Source organism: Osmerus eperlanus, chromosome 3 (genome assembly GCF_963692335.1).
Source record: "Osmerus eperlanus chromosome 3, fOsmEpe2.1, whole genome shotgun sequence".
NCBI lineage: Eukaryota > Metazoa > Chordata > Actinopteri > Osmeriformes > Osmeridae > Osmerus > Osmerus eperlanus.
In genome coordinates this window covers 10,795,982-10,818,030 of record NC_085020.1, presented here as the reverse complement: position 1 = coordinate 10,818,030, position 22,049 = coordinate 10,795,982, and the positions used below count along the sequence as shown (strand labels likewise).

The 22,049-nt window shown below is 43.3% G+C and overlaps 1 protein-coding gene across 1 annotated transcript; it reads right to left on the bottom strand.

The window, feature by feature from the left end:
- Positions 1–413: 413 nt before the first annotated feature.
- Positions 414–7,779, bottom strand: slc5a3b (solute carrier family 5 member 3b). Its single transcript, XM_062457202.1, has 2 exons — positions 7,469–7,779; positions 414–4,326 (listed from the first exon to the last, which is right to left on the bottom strand). Exon 2 carries the CDS (start codon positions 4,045–4,047, stop codon positions 1,924–1,926), a length of 2,124 nt encoding a protein of 707 aa, XP_062313186.1. The 5' UTR covers positions 4,048–4,326; positions 7,469–7,779; the 3' UTR covers positions 414–1,923.
- Between the last annotated feature and the right edge of the window lie 14,270 nt (positions 7,780–22,049).

The following is a 22,049-nucleotide window of genomic DNA, read 5'->3' as shown; positions in this document are numbered from 1 at the left end:
GTTTCAAACAATAACTTGCTTAATGTATGTTACCAAGAACAGGATCATCAGTCAAATAGGCATGTATTTACAGTGAGTTAGGTCAGCTTCACACTCTCCAGTCTACCTACTGTCACTCTTCGCTCTTCTTCAGTGTTGAATGAGACCTTCAGAATGAATCTTTTGAGATGTAAAGTGGAAAGAAACATGTATGAAGCTAGTTTACGGATAACCACAATCCTGGAGCAGGTAGGCAGATAAATTAGACATCAAAGTGGTTGATCTCATAGACTCTCTGGTTGTGGTTTTTCTCAAGTGTAATCTGTGTGGTGTGATGTGAAAATGGGTGCCCTCAGTACAGTCATTTGCTAAACAGCTGGGCTTGGTATGACTTCCATGTGTTAACAATCAATTAATCAAGAAGGGAAACAATGGACTGTATCTTTAAAATGCTGGAACTTTTTATTAATTTTCAATCTGAAAACCATAAAAATACCAATATATATTATTTTTAATAGAAAAAATAAAACTAAGATCTTCAGCCATTTCTGGTGACTTTCAAAGACAATGGTTTAAACAGCCTGTTCCAGACTGGAAACAGGAACTTTATTCTAGTTAAACTTAGCTACTGTATGCTTCTGTAGGAAAGCAGTCTAAGGACATTGAATGATTTCCCAAATATGTCATGTACTACTAGGTTGATTGATCACATATCTTTTAATATGGGGCAAATTTAATGCACCGAGTATAACTTGGTGCATTATATAATTTCAGAAGACACAAAACACAGTATATGCATTGCAAATCAAGACACATTTGGTAGGAGATTTTGCGCAGCGAAATGTATTTTTCTTTTTTTTATAAAAACATACTTATCAGAAAAAAACTATACAAGTATTTTGTGTGTGTGTGGGGGATGGGGGACAAAATAGTGAAGAGAAGACTGAAATCAATACCCTCACAAACATATACATCATAATATTAACTGAAACAATAAAAGCCTTCCAATGTTAACTATGCAAACTCATGAACTAAGTTCCAAACAATAATCATCACACAGGAAAAACCACAATACAGGCTCATGAATAGTTTAAAGGACCGTAAAGAATGTCTTGTCAAATAGTGTAACTATGAGATAGTCTTCATTAATAAAGGCTTAACACCAAACACAGCATCAGTTGGATTACAAACACAACAGTGAATAAAAACCACGATCGGAACAAGCCCATGAAGCTTGGACTAAACAGATGTTCTCACACCATATCAACATCTTGTGATGTTTGTCAGCAACAATTATTAGCAGAAATGAGTCCAGTCCAATTATGACACAAAAGTATCTCTATAGAATGGGTTACTAGAGGGCTTAGTGTTCATTAGGCTTCAGCTAATTTCAGTGTTTCCCATAATAACTTTAGCACAGAAACACCATCATTATGTGCTTGTATACATATTTGTACATGTTTATTACACATACATATTGCATATATTACCTAAGGCAAACATCCTCAACCAATATCAGTTGTATTTGTTTAATATATGTTAATATATGATTTCATATATGTTAACTACTGTGAAATCAAAATCCTCTCTGGAATATCAGTTAACACTTTACAAATCCAGGATTTTCAATTTATGATCGAGTTTGACCCTTTAGTAATGAAACAGGTGGAAGATATCGAATTTCAAAGCATTTACTTAAGCAAGCCACTGGTACCAACTGATTTAAATATGTAAACAGTTGAAGGCTCTGTACCCCTATACCTGTTTAGAGTTTCAAGTGACTATATTTACCCTGCATTTTTTTTATCATAACCCATTTGTGTACATTATAAACCAGGCATTTGAGGACTTAAGTCAGAAAGATGCTTAAATAACAACTCAGACAATAACTACTCCCTCTCCTTCTGTCAGTCAGTCCGCTGGTCCCTAGGGTGTCTGAAGGAACTACAGAGAGAAGTAGACAAACAGGAACACCCCAAGGGAGCACACCAGCACCAGACCCAGGTTGAGGAACATTTTGATTCTCGGAGGCTCGTACAACATCATGATATTGGACGCCTCATCGTCCTCCTTTGAAAACTTGCATGGGATCCCTTCCTTAGCTCCTAGTATTCTGCCACTGACCTGGTTGAGCACTTTCAGGCAGAACCCCTTTCCCTTGTCTTCAAGGCAGCCCTCGTGGCTATTATCACGTTGGTCACCAGGTGTAGTTGATGGGGTCGTCCCTGTGGTGCTGGGGGTCTTAGGCTCAATAGATGGGACAAGGAGCTTGATGTTGGCCCCGTCTAGACATGGGTCTTTACGCAGATCCACTGGAAGGTCCTTATGGATACTCCCGTTGCCAGTACTGTGTACCGGGCTCCTTTCTGTAAACCGGTAAGACACCTCCCGGTCATCCCGGAGAACCTTCCGGATTTTTTGCAGCCCCCAAATAGTGGTGGTCCAGACACGTTCCCTATCAGGTGGGGGAGTGCAGAGGCTGACCACCACCGCCACCAACCCAGTGAGCCAAAACAGACCCGCCGCGACATACATGTAGTGGATGTGCTTGATAAAAAATGGCCGCTCGTCAGGCTTGTCACAGGGAGGCTCCCGGTAGATAAAGGCCAGGATCAGACGGACCGTCCCAAGCATACACCCTGTCATGCCTCCCCAGAATGCACCCGTCTCATTGCAACGCCTCCAGAAGACTCCTAGCAGGAAGAGGGCAGCAATGGGCGGAGTCAGATAGCCAGCCATTTCCTGTATGTAGAGGTACATCTGTCCACCCTGCATCTCGATGATGACAGGGACCCAGGCGATGCTGATGACCACCATGAAAACCACAAACATACGGCCCACCAGCAGCAGCTCCTTCTGGGATGCACCACGCCTGGCGGTCTGGTAGATGTCCAGGGTAAAGATGGTGCTGGCACTGTTAAAAATCGAATCCAGATCACTCATCAGCGCAGCAATCATCACGGCCATCATTAGCCCCCGCAGTCCCACAGGCATTACGGACATTACTAGCCGAGGGTAGGCAATGTTTGAGCAGCCGGCCTTGGAGCCACACACAGCCAAACAATGCTCTGGCCCGATGCAGGCGATCTCATCTACAAACAGGATCCTGGAGATCATCCCAGGGATGACAATGAGAAACATGGGGAGAACCTTCAGGACCCCAGCCATGAGAGTGGAACCCTTTGCATGAGCAATGTTCTTGGCTGCCAGCACCCTCTGGACAATCACTTGGTCAGCACACCAATACCAAATGGAGGCCGGGGTCTGGCCCAGAAGGAACCCCGGCCAGGGGATGTCCTCATCCAGGGGGCCTCGTAGAATGCGCAGGGAGTTGGGCTTGGGCTCCACTCGACAGGAGGGGGAGTAAGAGAAGTTCCCACTAGCCATGATGGCCGTTATGTTGGGGACTGCCTGCATGTATTTGGTTCTGACACCCTCTAGACCACCCACCTTATGCATGCTAATGACAGTCAGGCTGAGGGCTCCACCAATCATCAACACCGCCTGCAACATGTCGGTGTACATAACAGCCGCCAGTCCACCAGTCACTGTGAGTAGAGCAGTCATACTGATGAGTAGGACAATTGACAGGTACAGGTTCCAGCCCAGTGATTCCTGGATGAAAATTGCTCCAGCGTACAGGTCTACAGAGAGTTTGGTGAATATGTAAAGCAGAAGAGACAGGCAAGCAAAGTACACCTTCAACCTGTCGCCCCCATAGCGCTTGGACAGGTATTCTGGCATTGTGTAAACCCCAGAGTGGATGTAGACAGGGATGAACACCCAACCAAGCAGCTGTAGCAGTAAGATGGCGTTAAACTCCCAGGCACCCACAGCAAAACCGCTGGCTGCTCCTGAACCGGCCAGACCAATGAAGTGTTCGCTGCCGATGTTGCTGACAAAAAGTGATGCCCCCACTACCACCCAGGTCATTGAGCGTCCTGCCAGGAAGTATCCAGTGACTGTGCTTCGGTTGGCCTTCCACATGGCCAGGAAGCCAATACCCAGTACCAGGATAAAGTAGAGCACTACAACGGCAATATCCCAAGCCTCCATCTTTGGACTCATCTTTATTCCCAGGACTCAACAAAACCTCTATAAGAAATATGAGAAATCTCTTGAACCATGCACAAAAAGGCTAAGTTTTAACTTAATCAATGATCAATGCTCTATATTCTTTGGTTTGCTGTCTGGATGGAAGCTGTATCCACTAGGAGGTCAAATTCAATAGATTTGAATTTAGATTAGATTTGCGTTTGAGGGGTGTTCTCCTCCAGCACTGATGTTTTAGTTTTAGGGCAAAGTTGCTGCAGGCCTCTTGTTTAGTAAAGCCTAGAGTTAACATTCCTGCAAGACAGCAAAGACAAAAACCTGATTAGAGTTTTGTGATAGGAAAGGGGGTACAGCAAGAAAGGTAAAGCTTTGCAACTTAAAGCCAAACCTTAAGGTGAACCTAAAGGGTCAGCTTGAACGGATCACTTTATAGAGCATAACATCCATACACCACAAAACACAATAATAATCAGGTCAATAAGAATATATATATTTTTAAATGAGCTCATTCAACAATTCTTATCTTACTCACTCCATTTCAATGCCCAGTTTATCCTGTCACAATTTATGACTAGAATTCATTTTCATTCCCTGACTTACTCTTTAAAAATATATTTAAATATGCTTAAAATCAAACAGTACTAAAGGAAGGGTAGGAAATGTTGAAGAATTTTTATCATATTTGCTGAAATAAACTTCACATCCTGATAGTAACCAATAAATCTAAAGGTAAAAAAAAGTACAATTAAATCTGATATGTGGGCGTCGCAGGACTGTAATAAACACGACCAATCACTGGACGACTTTTGTACCGAATGAAATGATTGGACGGGTTACTTATCTGTCTACTTACTTACCTCCCGCAGTAGTCAGGCAGCGAGTTCATGTGTTTTGGGGTAGTGGCTTTGAAGGGAGGGGATGGGATATTTTGGTTTGAAACCTTTCCAATCAGTGTTCCCAATTTAGCGATATTTAGATTTAGCAACTTTTCACCTTCTCTAGCAACAAAACATCTCATATAGTGACTAGCGACACATCTAGCGACTTTCTGCTACTTCGGCAAAGTCCACTTTCGTTGCTGAGCAGCAGGAAAATAACTCATTACATCCGTGTTGCCAAAGAAAGTGTGTGTCCTGTCCCGTCATTTAAGTAATCACGTAATCTAGCAATTTAGCAAATCTAGCAAGCTTTTGTTATTATTCATCAATCTTCAAATTAAAAACCAAGCAGTATTCTCGGACAAAGTATTAAAAAAATTAAAATAAAAGTACATTCAAGTACATACATTTTAATAACAGGGGGTAAGCCAAATACATTTCCATAAATCTTTTGAGTTTTAAGGCACTATTCTTTTCCAAATGACTGAATTAAACTTTATAAATCCTTTTTAAATGGCACAAAACTTGGAGCAACTGTACCAGATCTAAATTTATGCAATTAAAATGTACCCATAATCAACATATTACATCAAAATGCAATCTGTTTGTTTTGCATGAAAACACCAAACTTAATAATGTAGGCTAATATTCCAAAGCAGGCATCATGTTTTTTTACCTCTGCAAAAGGTCTGAGATTGTGTGTTTAGGATTTGAATCAAAAGGCTTGAGCAACATAGGTTCTGGAATGCTCTGCAAAAGGTCTGAGATTGTCCTGGATTGCCGCAAAGACTGCGGCCTGTGTTCAGAAGGGTTTTATTACTTATAATATTGTTTTTATGTAAAGCACTTTGAGCTGCAATTCTTGTATGAAATGTGCAATATAAATAAAGTCTTATTATTATTTAGAACTAACCACTTGAGCTACTTTTCAGAGAGTCAGTAGCGACTTCTGGTGAGATTTCTTTGTCAACACTGTTTCAAACTCAAGCCAAAATTGCTAGGTTTGCAATACTTACCTACCCTGCCTTTAAGTTAGAATAAAGCTTCTCACATCTTCTCTATTAGCCTAAAGATAATGTCATTAATGTTCTAAGCCACTATCTTGGTATTTCTAGAGGGAAATCATTTAGAATGTAGGCTTTGGGAAGTCTTTAGGACACATTTAATCGTAAAAAAAGGCAAATTTGATCAATTAGCCTACACTTTCCGCAAATCGCGTCACTGAGTGCGCTAATACGCCGATCATAACCCGATAATGGCAAACATGCAATTATTAAACGTATCATGTGAACATCTTTATCTTTTTTTCCAAAGTCAGGGTAAGGCTTATAGGCTATTCATAACCCTATAAAGACACCTGGATTTTTGCCCTATCTTTCGATTCTTTGATGCATGTGAACACCTTACTCGGCTTTTTTGCGGTTTTTGGAAACTGCGCATGTCTGCCACTTGTTTTGAAGTCACAGCGCGTATGATTAAACTATTTAGCCTACTCAAATAAACCATCACATACATTAAAGACTTCTGCATTTTGTGATGGGTAAAGCTAGCGTAGCCTACTGAGCGTAGATGCCTGAATCATAAGATTACGACGTCGTCTACTTTCCGTTACTATTAAAAGTGACATGAACAACGTTGTCATTTGATTCTGCATAAAATAGGCTACCTAAAGAAACATCCTGTTTACAGTAACATCATACAATAAGCTATCCTCAAACAAAAAGCAAAATTAGTCGCTAACACGGAGAGAGGATCTGTTTAACGTTTTATTGTGGTGTTAGCATGCTCGTGCAACAAAGTTGTTAGCTAGACGCTGAGCAGAGGTTTGTAATGTAGCTAGTAGGATTCAATGTGTTGATTGAATGAAACATAGGAAGACACGGCGACACTGTTGCAGAAGGATGATTGTGGTGCAAGTTTTTTTCCGTGGAGCATACAACGATTAATAAAAAGAATCATGTAGACGCGTTTATTGAGTAATCGCATTACTAATTACACATGTGTAATAATACGAGTGCACTCCGATAATTGCTTGTAATCGGGTTTCTCATGGTCATGTAACGCACTCATTAATACGTCAATACACATAAGTAGAGCCACATCTTGCTAACAGCTTGTTATTCGATTGTTAATGGATAGGCTATGCACAAATGGATGATTTAATGAATCAATATGAAATTTGTAGACTAACGTAGGCCTATACAAGTAAAAATGCACGTTTGAATATGGAAATAGGCCGGATTCGTTATCCAGGAACAATCTACGATGTAAGACTTGAACATTCTAGAAGGATGTAGGCTATGTCGAACATATCAAATTCGGCCCCTGCAACATATGCTTCGAGCTATGCTACATAGCATATTTATTGGAGCAACTATCGATGCTGCGTATGAACTGCACATTATCCCGTGTAAAAACATGACGAGACGGCTAGCCAAAGCACACACACACTTCTTCCTGTCTCAAATGTCAGAGGCGGAATTACCAAAATGTTCATATAGCAGTAGATTTTATTACAGAGTCAAACAATGACTTCCAAAACAGACACCAATACTCACCATTGATAACCAGTACAGTCGCCTACAACGTTCATGACAGCTTTACAAATCCATTTAGCTATATGCTGCTCAGGATGATGATGATGATACTGTACAGATGCGGTTTTTCAAATGACGCCTCTCGCTAGGTTTTATCATTGGTATGTAGGCTACTTCTCTGATGGTCTGATTCTTGATTGTTCGTCACTTGTTTGCTATTGCCGTTCAGTTAGGCTCAACCTAGTTGATGGTTAAACAAAGTAGGGCGTATCCAGCCCTTTTATAAAGAAGCATCGGCGGGTAGCTTCGAATTTTGGGCTGGGTTTACTTGACGCCACACGTACCAGACTCTCGTGACTACAAATTCAGCACACCCACTCGCCACCCTGAATAACCATTCTTTCAGGGGCAAAAATCTGATATCAACTTTGATGGACCACAATTACATTTTATCAAGAGCAGTTCCTGGGGTGAACACACCAAAAGTTGTGCCCTAACACATGAATTAATCTACGTTAAACAAAAAATATATAAACATTTAATCTAGTATCTAAATCCATATGCTCCTATCATGTATTTTCCTGATGCAGAAACCATGTTTAAAATGTAGGCTAGTCTATAGGCTATTTAAGAGTCAGGTGGCTGAGCGGTTAGGGAATTGGGCTAGTAATCAGAAGGTTGCTGGTTCGATTCCCGACTGTGCAAAATGACGTTGTGTCCTTGGGCAAGGCACTTCACCCTACTTGCCTTGGGGAGAATGTCCCTGTACTTACCGTAAGTCGCTCTGGATAAGAGCGTCTGCTAAATGACTAAATGTTAATTTAAAACAATGGGGGAAAAGGAAAAAGTAGCCTAAACTTAAGTGTTCAGTGGGCCAATGGTTTTTTTTAATTAATGAAGAAGCCTAAAGGTCTACAAAAAAGACCTCAACCTATGTAAGCTGTTGTTCATGTCAAAAATGCCTGGTTCTTTCACTTGGTGGATGAGGTAGGCTACATGACTTAAAGAGAACTTTGAGGGAGAGGTTACATGGCCTATTGCTTTTTGCAATGGTGGATTGCATCCACGTTCTACCTCTGGCTGCTTAAGAATACCGTGCCCATGCAATTATCTTGCCTAAACTAGAATTGGCCTTTATGGAACAGTTTCATCCCCAACTGGTTCATTCAAGTTTAAGGACGTTAATCCCAACTTGATTGGAACAGGCACATGATGTCAGGATTTGTACATGCATGGCCAGATTAGAAGTATCTAGAAAACCCTTGTTGATTAACTCACTGTAGGGGATGCTAGGACTTAAATCTGTTTACAGTGGTTTGGGCAAATATCAGTAGGCTGCAATTTGGAAACGGTTGGATTAGGCTACTGAAATTTATGGAGTCCACAAATTTCTTTTTTCTTCTCTACCTCTGTAGAATACCAAAAACAGAGTATGAGTATGATAATGAACTGTTCTTTATCTTTGAATTTGGCGTGGCAACTTTATTTATTATATTAAATATTAGCATTATCCTTGACTCACCCTTAAAGAAAATACACTGTTGCATGATCTTTTTTAATAACATGTATTGTTGTCGGATCAAGTCTGAGGTCAATATAGCTTACCTATACATCCTAGCAACGCTCTTAGAAATATTGCTTAGAGCCTAAATTTGGTATAGTCCTTTAGCCTGACAAGTCAAATAATAAAGCATTGTGCAGGATCTTCTGAATTAGGACTGTAATTGACAGACGTCAATAGTGTGGATTAACCTTTTAGGGGAGAAGATATTGAGAACTTTATTCTTGAAACCCAAGACCTAACCTAACCTAAAAACACAAATAGTTATAAACAGCATCTCTTCCAATAAACAGAATTTCCTACTTTTGTAAAGCTTGGCTTTCAACGCCACAGTACAATTCCATTCTCTCGTTACAACGCACTGCAGTACATTTCCACTACAGCCACGCCCCCACAATATGGAAGGTTATCATTGGTGTTAAGACAACACAAGTTCGTCTTAAGATGACAGATACCTTGTTAACATGATCATTATGAACGTCTTGAGACGTTTGGAGCAGAAAATACCGCGTTAACAAGTCTTAAGACGTTTAAAAATTGGTGTAATTTGTTTCTGATGCGAAACCTTACAAACGATCATTGCAAGAGAAAATAAGAAATCCACACTCAGACTACGAGGTTAAGACATATTGTTGATTTATGGTGACATTGATAACATCTGCATTTTGTAATGTATTGGTTACTTATTGAGAACAAATGAAGCTTAAATGCATTATCATAATATTTCGAGTATGATATGATTCCTGAAGTTTGTTCGTTGAAGTGCCCACTAGATGGCAGTATGAAAGCACAAATGTCATGTGCAGAGCCATGTAGCGACATATAACTGGGCTATGGAAGCAAATCGTTACCAAAATTCAAATGCAAATGCATTTCCAGAAATGCATTTGCATTTTAAGAATGTGGCTGCGTTATTTGACTCAAATGAAATTAGTAATCAATCATCCTATTTGCATTTTAATTTTCTTCTTCAAGAGTGCTCAATCTTTCACTTAATTAAAATGAAAAAGAAATAGACATTTGAGATTTAATTTTCAAAACATGCCCCAGCAAATAGATACCAAAATTCAATTTGAAATGTAAAATTTGAAAATTAAAATGCATTTCCAGAAATGCATTTTCATTTTAAGAACGTGGCTGCAAAATCGTGACCACAATTCAAATTAAAATGCATTTCCAGAAATGCATTTTCATTTTAAGAACGTGGCTGCAAAATCGTGACCACAATTCAAATTCAAATGCATTTCCAGAAATGCATTTTCTTTTTCAAGAACGTGGCTGCAAAATCGCGACCACAATTCAAATTCAAATGCATTTCCAGAAATGCATTTTCATTTTAAGAACGTGGCTGCATAATCGTGACCACAATTCAAATTCAAATGCATTTCCAGAAATGCATTTTCATTTTAAGAACGTGGCTGTAAAATCGTGACCACAATTCAAATTCAAATGCATTTGCAGAAATGCAAAATGAACGAAAAAGCATTCTGAGCGGCGCAGCAGAGTGACGTCAGTAGCCGCTCTTCTTCAGCTCCCTGCTGACCGAGCTATCCATCTTGTTCGGTAGGGGGCGGTGTGCACATCTGCATTGCATTACATTGCAAATGTGCCGGGAAATTGATTGAATTGCCGGGTCTTTAGAGCAGCGTTCCCCAACCGGTGCCCACCGGTCCGCGGACCGGTACCGGTCCGTGAGTCATTTCGTACCGGGCCGCACAAAAAAGAATTAATAACATTATTTTCTTTTAATTGATTATCAGAGTCTGAAAGACGTTTTATTCTGAAAAATGACCTGATTCTCTCCTTCTCCGCGGGCCTTTTCCCCTGAGCAAAAAAGCTCTGCAAAGACGTGTGTTTACGCATTTTTTAGCAAGTTTGTGGGCTTTATTGAACGGTATCATGCGCGTCTCTTACTCTTGACACATGACAAGTGATAGTTACCACTCAATGAAGCCTGTTTGAGACAACAACTCTATCGGTGTTTAGGATGAAGGCTATCCTGAGATCGCCACTAAAGCACTGAAAACCCTGCTTCCATTTCCAACATCAAGCGGGATTTTCTGCCGTGACAGCAATCAAACAACATTTTGGAATAGGCCTGAACTGGATATAAGGAACGCACTTCGGGTGTCACTGTCGTAGCTTATAGTCACACACAACAGTGGGACTGACACATCGAAAGCTAGCTAGTAACAATATAACGATGGAAAACCAGGCTAAGAAACTTAAAGATGGGTCAATTGAAAAAACGGCTGTTTATTTTACATAAAACTCCAAAAACTATTTTTCGCTTAAATCAGCTAAACTAGGTGTGGAAGTCATTAACTAGGATCACATCAAACCCAGAATGTACATGCATTAGCAGCGCAGCTGTCCAGGGCCTATCTTTCCTCCCAGTCCGTTCTGCCGGTCCGTGAAAATATGTCTTACATGAAAGCGGTCCGTGACGCAAAAAAGGTTGGGGACCGCAGCTTTAGAGGACGCATCACAGACCATGGCGCTCCCTCAAATTGTGCAAACACTGTTAGAATTAGCTGAACAGGTAGAATCTAATAATATTGTAATAAACCTAGAATGTAGCCAGATCATTTCGGCCAGGAGAATGCGCACAAACAGAAGCTGCACCACGGCCTTGGAAAAGGTTCAGTCTTTATTCAGGGTTTACACAAGTAGTCAAATTCATGCGGCTACTACCAGTTATGCCGGATAGGGACAGACTACTAAAGGCCCCAGAAAGCTTCGATATGCCACCCAACTAACCGACTACCCCCAAGGCTCCGTTGAACTCAGGCAGGTCACACAACACTGCAAACCACCGCAACCAATAGGTTTCCACACACCACCCCCGTAGGGCACCGCACACACTCTCACGGCACTGCAACAGGCACACAAGACGCCAGCCGGGTTACACCTGAAGCCACCGCCCCTCGTTCACCCTCCCACCCCGGATCATAAACTGGTACTGCCGTTCGGTTAAAACCACACACACGCACACACACACAAAAGTAAGGGTTAAAAACTTAACTCGCCCGAGTGACAAGACCCTCCCCCGGGGTCTGAGTTTGGGCACTGGCCGGTAAGGGGAGAGACCGCAGCCACTGATCCAGCGCTCGTAGGTCCCCGCGAGTGACGTCAGCGGGAAACCTCTAGCTGAGAAGCAGCAAATGCACTCCTATTTTCCCCGCCTTAGCTATCAGTCACCCCACTAGCCTATCTTCACCGCCGGCAGCTCTAAACAGCGTGCAAACGGCACCCACCCTGTCTCCTTGAGTGCAGCTCGACGTGAGCAATCTAGCGCCGCTTCCCAGACCGCTCACCTGTTGCTGTCCTGGTCCTTTATCCCTGTTCCCTCGCTGATTATCACTGACCAGGTGTCGCTCATTAATTGACACCCCCAGCTCTTCCCTTAGATCCCTCCCCCCTACAATAATCACGTCAAACCATTACCAACACAACATCATTTCATTACACTCCCCCCGTCCATAAAGCAGACTCGCCCTCGAGTCTCAATCAAAACATCTCAGTCCCGAGACCATCCTGGCGGCCTCCTTGGTCGCCCATGGCGTGTCGCTTCGAGTAGAGGTACGCCTTGGCGCGTCTCCTCCGTCGCAGTCTGGTTAGTCGTGGGTGTCTGCATGGTCCCCGTGTGTAAAGGTTCTTGATCACCTTGGTCCTGTGTAGCTTGAGCGTGCCGGTCCCCTTGCCGTTGTAATTCAACTGAGACAGCGCAGCTTCCCGCACCACTGCTTGGCCCCTCTGTAGGTCTGGCTGGGGGCACCCCGGCTCTGGCTCCTGGCACTACCACCTCGCTCTCTCGAGCAGTCGTAGAGGATGGAGATCGCGGACAGGTCTCATTAGGGATTATGGCAGCTGTCAGTGGTCTCGCTGCACACCCTTGGTTGGTAGCCTCTGTTACAGAAGAAAGACATGGTTTGAGTCTGTTGAAGTGCACCACCGTTTCTGCCCCCCCCTCCACTGGCGTTAGTCTATACAGAACCTCCGTTATCCTTTCCATGATCTTATAAGGACCTTTAAACCTTCGTTGTAATTTCGGACAAAGCCCCTTTTTCCTAGCTGTACCACGGACCCATACCAATTCCCCTTCGGAATAATACTGGAACTGTGCTCTGAAATCATAATCTTCCTTCTGCTTCCTGGAGGCTCTTAACTGATGGGTTTTTACCGCATCTACCACTGTAGACAGTGTCTCCAACAATCTAACCACATATTCTGACGCCGAAGAGCATTTTTCCCCATTGCCAAGGTCAAGCATAACGTCCACCGGCAGGACTATCTCTTTCCCACAACAAAACAACACACACAACAAAAAAACAACTTTGTATGGTGTAAACCCTGTACTCGAGTGAACGCTGCTCCTATAAGCCATCATCACATAAGGCAACAGGATATCCCAGTTAGATTGGTTATTATCTACAAAGAGAGACAACATTGACCCCAGTGTTCTGTTAAACCTCTCAATCATTCCGTCCGATTGAGGGTGATAAGGCGAAGTTCTGGTCTTATGAATGCTCAGCAACTGGCACACTTCTCTAAAAAACCTAGATTCAAAGTTACGGCCCTGATCATTATGAATGGTGCGGGGGGCTCCAAAGCGGCACACCCACTGTTCGACCAACAATTTTGCCACCGTTTCAGCTTCCTGATTAGGAATAGGAAACGCCTCAGTCCATTTTGAGAAGTAGTCCCCAATAACTACTATTTGTTTTCTCTGGGGTTCCAGGGAGGGGTCCTAAGATGTCCAATGCTACACGCTCATACGGCCTAGACGTTACCACCGCTTGAAGCGGTGCACGCCACTGTTTTCCCGCAGCTTTTTGTGACCCACAGTCCCTACACTCCCGACACCACTGTTTCACATCCCCAAACCAACCCGGCCAATAGAAACGGTCCTTTACTTTTGCTTGTAATTTTTGTATTCCCAGGTGCCCACCAGTAGCATCGTTATGCAACTGTTTTAAGACTTTTGGTACCATAGGGCTGGGAATAACAATCTGGACCTGGTTTGCGGCATCTGAATTTGATGGGGGAAACCTCAACAATCGGGGTCCCTGCATTTGTATCTGAGCCCACACCGGTGCATACTTCTGCAGATCAGCCGGTGGTTGCAAACAATTTGTTCCCTCAGACTTTACAGCAATGATCTTCTGTAGCTCGGCATCCTCTCTCTGAGCCTGAGCCAATTCATCCCCTTCCCACCCCGTGTTTGCATTAGGAGTTATGTTTTGTACCGCCGCTATCACTGGCCCCCCTTGTGTCTGTACGGCTGGCTGAGAGACCACTGAAGTTAACAGGTAAGCAGGCAGCCTAGAGAGGGCATCCGCATTGGTATGCCCTCGTCCAGGACGGTGTACAATTTTATACTGGAAGCTAGCAAGCTGCTCCACCCACCTGGCTAATTGTCCCTCCAGCCCTTGGAAATTATGCAGCCACCTCAAGGAGTTATGATCTGTCCGCAGGACAAACTCCTTACCCAGCAAATAGTGTTTAAAGTGCTTGATGAAAGTAACCATACTCAACAACTCCTTCTTTGTTGTTGCATATTTTCTCTCCTGTTTTGTTAGAGCCCTACTGGCGTATGCAATCACATGTTCACACCCCCCCTCTTCTTGTGACAACACAGCCCCAATACCTGCATCGCTAGCATCCGTATCCAGAACAAATGTTTGAGGGATCTGGGTATGCGAGAACCGGGGCTGACATCAAACTCAGTTTCAGTTGTTCAAAGGCTGTTTGGCACACCTCTGTCCATTTAAAGCGCCTGCCTTTCTCAGTGAGCTGGTGCAGAGGGCGAGCAATCTCCGCAAACCCCTGCACGAACCTCCTATAATAAGAGGCCAAGCCCACAAAGCTCCTCACCTCTGTCTGATTTTTCGGCACCGGCCACTGACGCACCGCCTCTACTTTTTCCGGATCTGCTTTCACACCCTCGAATGAAATTATATGCTCCAAGTACTGTACCTGACTTGCAAACAATTTACACTTTGTGGGCTTAACTTTAAGGTTAGCCTGGCGTAGCTTGGTTAAAACCACGTCCAGGCGGCCTAAGTGCTCCTGAAATGTACGCCCAAAAATAATAATATCGTCTAAGTACACCAGACAGGTGGTCCACTGAAGGTCTGCCAGCACCAGATCCATTAGTCGCTGAAATGTACTAGGACTATTACAAAGGCCAAAACTGAGGACATTAAATTCAAACAACCCTTGCCGGGTGGTATATGCGGTCTTCGGTCTATCTTTCGGATCCATCTCTACTTGCCAGTAACCAATGGCTAAATCAAGTGTAGAGAACCAGCAGGCTTTATTCAGACTGTCAAGGGCATCGTCAATACGTGGCAATGGATACGCATCCTTCCGGGTCAAATCATTTAGTTTGCGATAATCAACACAAAACCGGAGGCCGCCCCCGCGCTTGCGTACCAGAACCACTGGTGCGGCCCACGGACTATGAGAGGGCTGAATAATGTCATTTGCCAACATTTGTTTTAAATGGTCAGCCACCTCTTGCTGTAGATGGATGGGAACACGACGGGGCAACTTCACAGGCTTTGCATCCCCTGTATCAATCTGGTGTAGCGTAAGGTGAGTCCTCCCCAAGTCACCCTCCCCCTCACTAAACACAGGCATATTCCTCTGTAACAAGTCACGGATATCTGTTAAGTCAGATGGAGCTAAACTTTTCTGGTGCAACCCAAAATGAGTTATGAGCTTGTCCACAGTCCATGGCTCATTTAAGCAATCCTCATCCTCTCCCATACCTAAATGTTCCCCCTTACAGCCCACCTCGATGTCAGTATGCAAAGTGCCCACCCTCATACCCCCCTTCAATGTAATGGCATCCTTGGTTACATTAATGACTCTAATTGGCAGCTTCCCCATTTCCACTCTACAGACCACCCGAGCTACCATTACGTCACATTGGTTTGAGAATGTGTCCGATGGTTCCAACATACCCTCACAGCTGGGCCCGAAGGATTTATCCACCTTGCCCGCAATGATTATCTCACTACGTGGAGGAATTACTGTGTCCTCGGGGATGATCACGGTCCGGGGCTTATCCATATCTGCCGGGACGATCAGGGGCAACATTTTACCCATTATTCGGCACTCATTTTTACCAAAATCCACTATCATCCCATATTTACTCAAAAAGTCAAAACCCAAGAGAATATCCTCGGAAGGCACATCAGCCACCAAAAACTCAGCAACTAATGCCAATGAATCAAACTGGCAGACTGTTTGCCATTTACCCAAGATCCTCATCCTCCCCCCATTAGCCGCAGCAACATCGCCATGATGTCCAGACAGTTCTGACCCCCCCTTAGTGATTTTGAGCCAAAGTTGTTTTGGGATGACGGATAATGTAGCTCCACTATCTACCAAAAGAAGGGAGTCTGACGCACCTATTCTCGCTGTGATGTATCCGGAGCCACCATTGTCGCTTGCAGAGGCCGCATATGTACTGATGCGCCTGGGGGCAGGCAGTGGGCCTACGATACCTGCCCCCTGTTGTTTCCCTGCAAATATGGGCAGTTTCGTTTTATGTGTCTGGTACACCCACACTCCCAACAGCCATCGCCCGCCCCCCTTGCTTGAGTAAAGGGACCTTGTGGTTCAACATTGTTCTGGGAATCGCGTCCTGACTCCCTAGAAAACATCGTTGAAGTGGAATTTTTACTACTGTTGGAGATTAGTCACTGCTGTACGAAGATGTTTTACTTCCTGCCTCAATTGTTCCACCACCCCTAGCAGCACTTCCATTTGTTCCTCATTTTTCGGTTTGTGCTCCGCCACTCCCCTAACTTTAGCATCGGGCATCAGATGGGTTTGCTCCAGATTCCTAAGAAGCTCCATTTCAGAGGCAAGATCAATAGCATTTTTTAACGTTGTAGGTTTTGCACTGTGCAGGCTAATACGAAAGTCACCAGTAGCAAAATGGGTAAGGAACTGATCTCTCGCCAACATATCCTGGGTATGGTTATCGGCTGTGGGGTAAGCTTTAGTGGCAAGACGCCGTAGAGCATTACCAAATTCCCTAGCTGTCTCGTTATGCATACGGCGTCGGGCCGTGAAGCTAGCCCTACTCCAATCATTACTGTCACAGGGCTCAAAGCATCTCGCCATAGCTGCTTTCAACAATGCATAGTTCTCTTTGGCATCACTAGGCAAACCACTATAAATGTCTCTGGCACGCCCAGAAAGTAGCAGAGACATAAATTTTAACTTCAAGGGCTCATCCCAATTATTGACATCTGCCGCCAGATCGAACTGTTCTGACCAGTCAGACCACTCACGGCCTACGCCAGTAAATGTCTCTGGCATGAACACTGGCCTAGCTGTAGCTCTAGGCTCCCTATTTTGCGCATTCTCTTCCCCGACTGACATTTTTACAACAGTGTCTAGGTCAATTCAATTATGGAAATTCAGAGAATCCCACCGCTGCCACCAGTGTAATAAACCTAGAATGTAGCCAGATCATTTCGGCCAGGAGAATGCGCACAAACAGAAGCTGCACCACGGCCTTGGAAAAGGTTCAGTCTTTATTCAGGGTTTACACAAGTAGTCAAATTCATGCGGCTTCTACCAGTTATGCCGGATAGGGACAGACTACTAAAGGCCCCAGAAAGCTTCGATATGCCACCCAACTAACCGACTACCCCCAAGGCTCCGTTGAACTCAGGCAGGTCACACAACACTGCAAACCACCGCAACCAATAGGTTTCCACACACCACCCCCGTAGGGCACCGCACACACTCTCACGGCACTGCAACAGGCACACAAGACGCCAGCCGGGTTACACCTGAAGCCACCGCCCCTCGTTCACCCTCCCACCCCGGATCATAAACTGGTACTGCCGTTCGGTTAAAACCACACACACACACACAAAACTAAGGGTTAAAAACTTAACTCGCCCGAGTGACAAGACCCTCCCCCGGGGTTTGAGTTTGGGCACTGGCCGGTAAGGGGAGAGACCGCAGCCACCGATCCAGCGCTCGTAGGTCCCCGCGAGTGACGTCAGCGGGAAACCTCTAGCTGAGAAGCAGCAAATGCACTCCTATTTTCCCCGCCTTAGCTATCAGTCACCCCACTAGCCTATCTTCACCGCCAGCAGCTCTAAACAGCGTGCGAACGGCACCCACCCTGTCTCCTTGAGTGCAGCTCGACGTGAGCAATCTAGCGCCGCTTCCCAGACCGCTCACCTGTTGCTGTCCTGGTCCTTTATCTCTGTTCCCTCGCTGATTATCACTGACCAGGTGTCGCTCATTAATTAACACCCCCAGCTCTTCCCTTAGATCCCTCCCCCCTACAATAATCACGTCAAACCATTACCAACACAACATCATTTCATTACAATATATCTGAGTCTGATGCCCGTGACCGAGTAGAACAAGTCATAGAGAGCTTGGCTGCATACTCTGCCGTCACAGATTTACACATTAATAGTAGCTCTGCCACTGTTTTATTCATTGTTTGACATCAAGTTGCTCAGTCTGTGATGCGTCCTCTAAAGACCCGGCAATTCAATCAATTTCCCGGCACATTTGCAATGTAATGCAATGCAGATGTGCACACCGCTCCCTACCGAACAAGATGGGTAGCTCGGTCAGCAGGGAGCTGAAGAAGAGCGGCTACTGACGTCACTCTGCTGCGCCGCTCAGAATGCTTTTTCGTTCATTTTGCATTTCTGCAAATGCATTTGAATTTGAATTGTGGTCACGATTTTGCAGCCACGTTCTTGAAAATGAAAATGCATTTCTGGAAATGCATTTGAATTTGAATTGTGGTCACGATTTTGCAGCCACGTTCTTAAAATGAAAATGCATTTCTGGGTTTACACAAGTAGGACATAATTTAACAGCAATATATTTGTGTTTGTTGATATTCACTGCTACCTGCAAGAGTATGCGTGTTCACATGTGAGATTAATAAAATGATTGTTCTTATTAAATGAAAATGTGTAAAACTCACCATTCATGGTCACTAAAACAATGGACCTCCCCACACTAACAGTCATGGGGAGCTGGCAGGTTTGGCAGGCTGATACCTCTAAAGGTAAAAGTTGAGCTACAAAGATATTTAAAAGACACAGCATAATGCAGCATATAATGCTGCATTACTCCAGAACCTTTAAATATTCAACTTACCAGTTGAAGATCGACATTTGGTAGTTTGTGGGACTAATGCTCCCCGCACATCTCTCTTTCTCCAACTAATCCTGAACCTGTTTTTTGGGGTCCTCTTTTTGTTCTTAGCCTACAAAAAGATATATGTTATTAACTGGAATAATGACCAAGTTCAGGTACTAGTGTATTGTTCACACAGTTTTAGTTTCATCATCATTATTAACGGTTCAGGATTAAGGTCCTTGGCATAAGCTTGACCTTGTTTCAGAAGCTCCCTAAGATGAGCATCCTCAGCATCTTCTTTTGAAGCCATACTATGGGAAAGTAAATTACAGGCCAACATATTTCAATCTTAACTGATATCTTAGATAGTTGTAATATTTGTGTCAAAAAATAATTAAAAAAAATGTAGGTCACTACACATATCAGGGGACTTCTATTGTACATGTATTACATATTGGTAGCATAAAGGACGGTCATATTATGGTACCTACTATTGTTTCAATGTTAAACTTACTTGACAGCAGAACTTTGGTTCTTAAAAGAACCGTTGGGGCGGGCCAGAAATGGCGGGCACACAGAAGGACAAAAGGACAAGGCAGACAGACAATAAATATACAGTACAGGAAGACAGACAGACAGACAGACAGACAGACAACAGGCAATGAGACGAGAGGCAGACAAGTAGACAAATAGAATATGGAGGTCAATGTTAAAGAGAGATGACAGATGAATCTGAGGAGACAGGTGTGTGTTGGAGGGGGGGGGGGGGCAAAGACTGGGGAGGATATTGGGAAGGAGCAAAACATACAATTATAGAAGGGGAAGGTGCACACAGGGGAAGGACAAGGGAGACATAAATATTATTAGTATTTAATTAAATAACTTAATGCATTCATGAATGCTCTGACGACGCTAGCGTACCGTTAATTAGCCATTTTACTAACGTTGCATGGCTAACATGCATTTATTACCATGCACTTTCACAAAATTAAGCTAGAACTCCACTTTGGAGCATCCCCATGGTTACCTTGAGTTTACTTGCTTAAATATTACATAATGATTACACATTTTCGGCCTGAAAGGGTGCGTTTACAATAAATAAAAATAATCTGAACATCTTTAGGTAGGTACTTACCGCCAACTTCTAAAACAATGGACGTCACTTGTCAGCGCCGTAAACAAGGATGTCACATTTTGATTGACAGGCGATTGATGAAGGTCAAGGCGTAATTCCATACTGAAAATACTGAAGATCCGTCCCGTTAAAATGCCACAAACGGGTGCTCGCAAAGCACTTCAGAATTGAGCTTTAAAGCAGAGAGCAATATGTAAATATTGTACAGTAATATATATTTTATATTTGTATAATTGTTATTGTGGATATGAATGCAGTATTTGAATATTAATTTACGATAAGCTACACAAATTTTAGGTGACATGTCGGGTGAAGCGCCACCTTGTGGTTCGGTTTTTCGTAACATAGTGTACGAAATCGAGGGACACAGAAAGACGTACACTATGTTACGAATAGACTGTGAGGTCAGGTTGCTCTGGGCAAGGGTAGGTAGCCTGCTTTATTTTTCCCCGAGGGTAAATATTATAATTGAAAGGGGGCAGTTGCGGCTGGTCATTAGGGGCAGGAGATGCATGGCTTGTGGACATGGTCTACAAACTCTGACACCTTGCTGTCCTCGCAAAGGAAAACACCTTCCAAGTGGCCATGACTGTCCTGACTACACAAAGGAGTTAAATCTGTTAACTGGTTACCTAAAGGCAGAGTAGGTGAAGTTGTTGAGAAGCACTTTTTGTCATATATAGCCTACTGAAATAGACTTCCCATCCTGATAGCAAACAATACATTTAAAGGTTTGACAGTAAAATGAAATCAATCCGATATCTGTGGGCGTCGCAGGACTGTAATAAACACGACCAATCATTAAGGTTGGACCGGCACTAATGATTGGATGGCATTCGGACTGAGTGCAATGATTGGATGGGTTACTTGTCTGTCTGTCTGTCTGTCTGTCTACCTCCCGGCAATTGTCAGGCAGCACGTTCATGTGTTTAGGAGGAGTGGCTTTTAAGGGAGGGGTGGGATTCTTAGTTTTGACAAACTAACTGTTTCAAACTCTAGAAAAATTTCACCTACACTAGAAACTTTCCCTTTTGCTTCTTGTACATATTTACCACAGCCTGACAGGATTTGAAATAATTTCTCATTATCAATTTCTTCGTCTAGATACCTCTGCCATATTGTTATAATTTTTCCCAAGTCACCATTCCTGAAACGATAAAATGCTTTATAAAGATGTAATGCTTAACAAACTTAGCATGCTTTATTTCTGAGAAAAAAGGCATACATTTTTACATAATACCTTATAGGACCTTTTATTAATTAGCGGTCAATTTATTACACAATAAAGTTAAGTGCACATTTTATTACATTTTCAGGCGTTCTGGATATTATTGCATTATCGGGTACTACAGAAAGAGACGTCCATCAAGTAGTATCGTGTAAAGGGTGAGGGCAACGACCATGTCGCTGCCTCACAGATCTCCTCCACTCCCACGCCATGGAGGATGTCTCTCAGCCCACAACTGTGCCCTGAACATCCTACTGATGACTTTGTGCACAGAGGCCGGGTTTGGACCTGTACTAGGGGTGTAACGATATATCGTGATATATTTTACAACATGTATCATATAGTCACACATTTATGGAAATACTTTTACAATATTTATATTATTGTTTGAGCTATCAACACACGACTCACTGCACCTGCATCATTCACTGTATTCACATAAATAGTTATCTGTTGTATGTGGCAAGTTATGGAAAATGTTTAATGTTTTGGAAGAAAATCAGTTATTTGAATTTCAGTTTCATTTCTACAT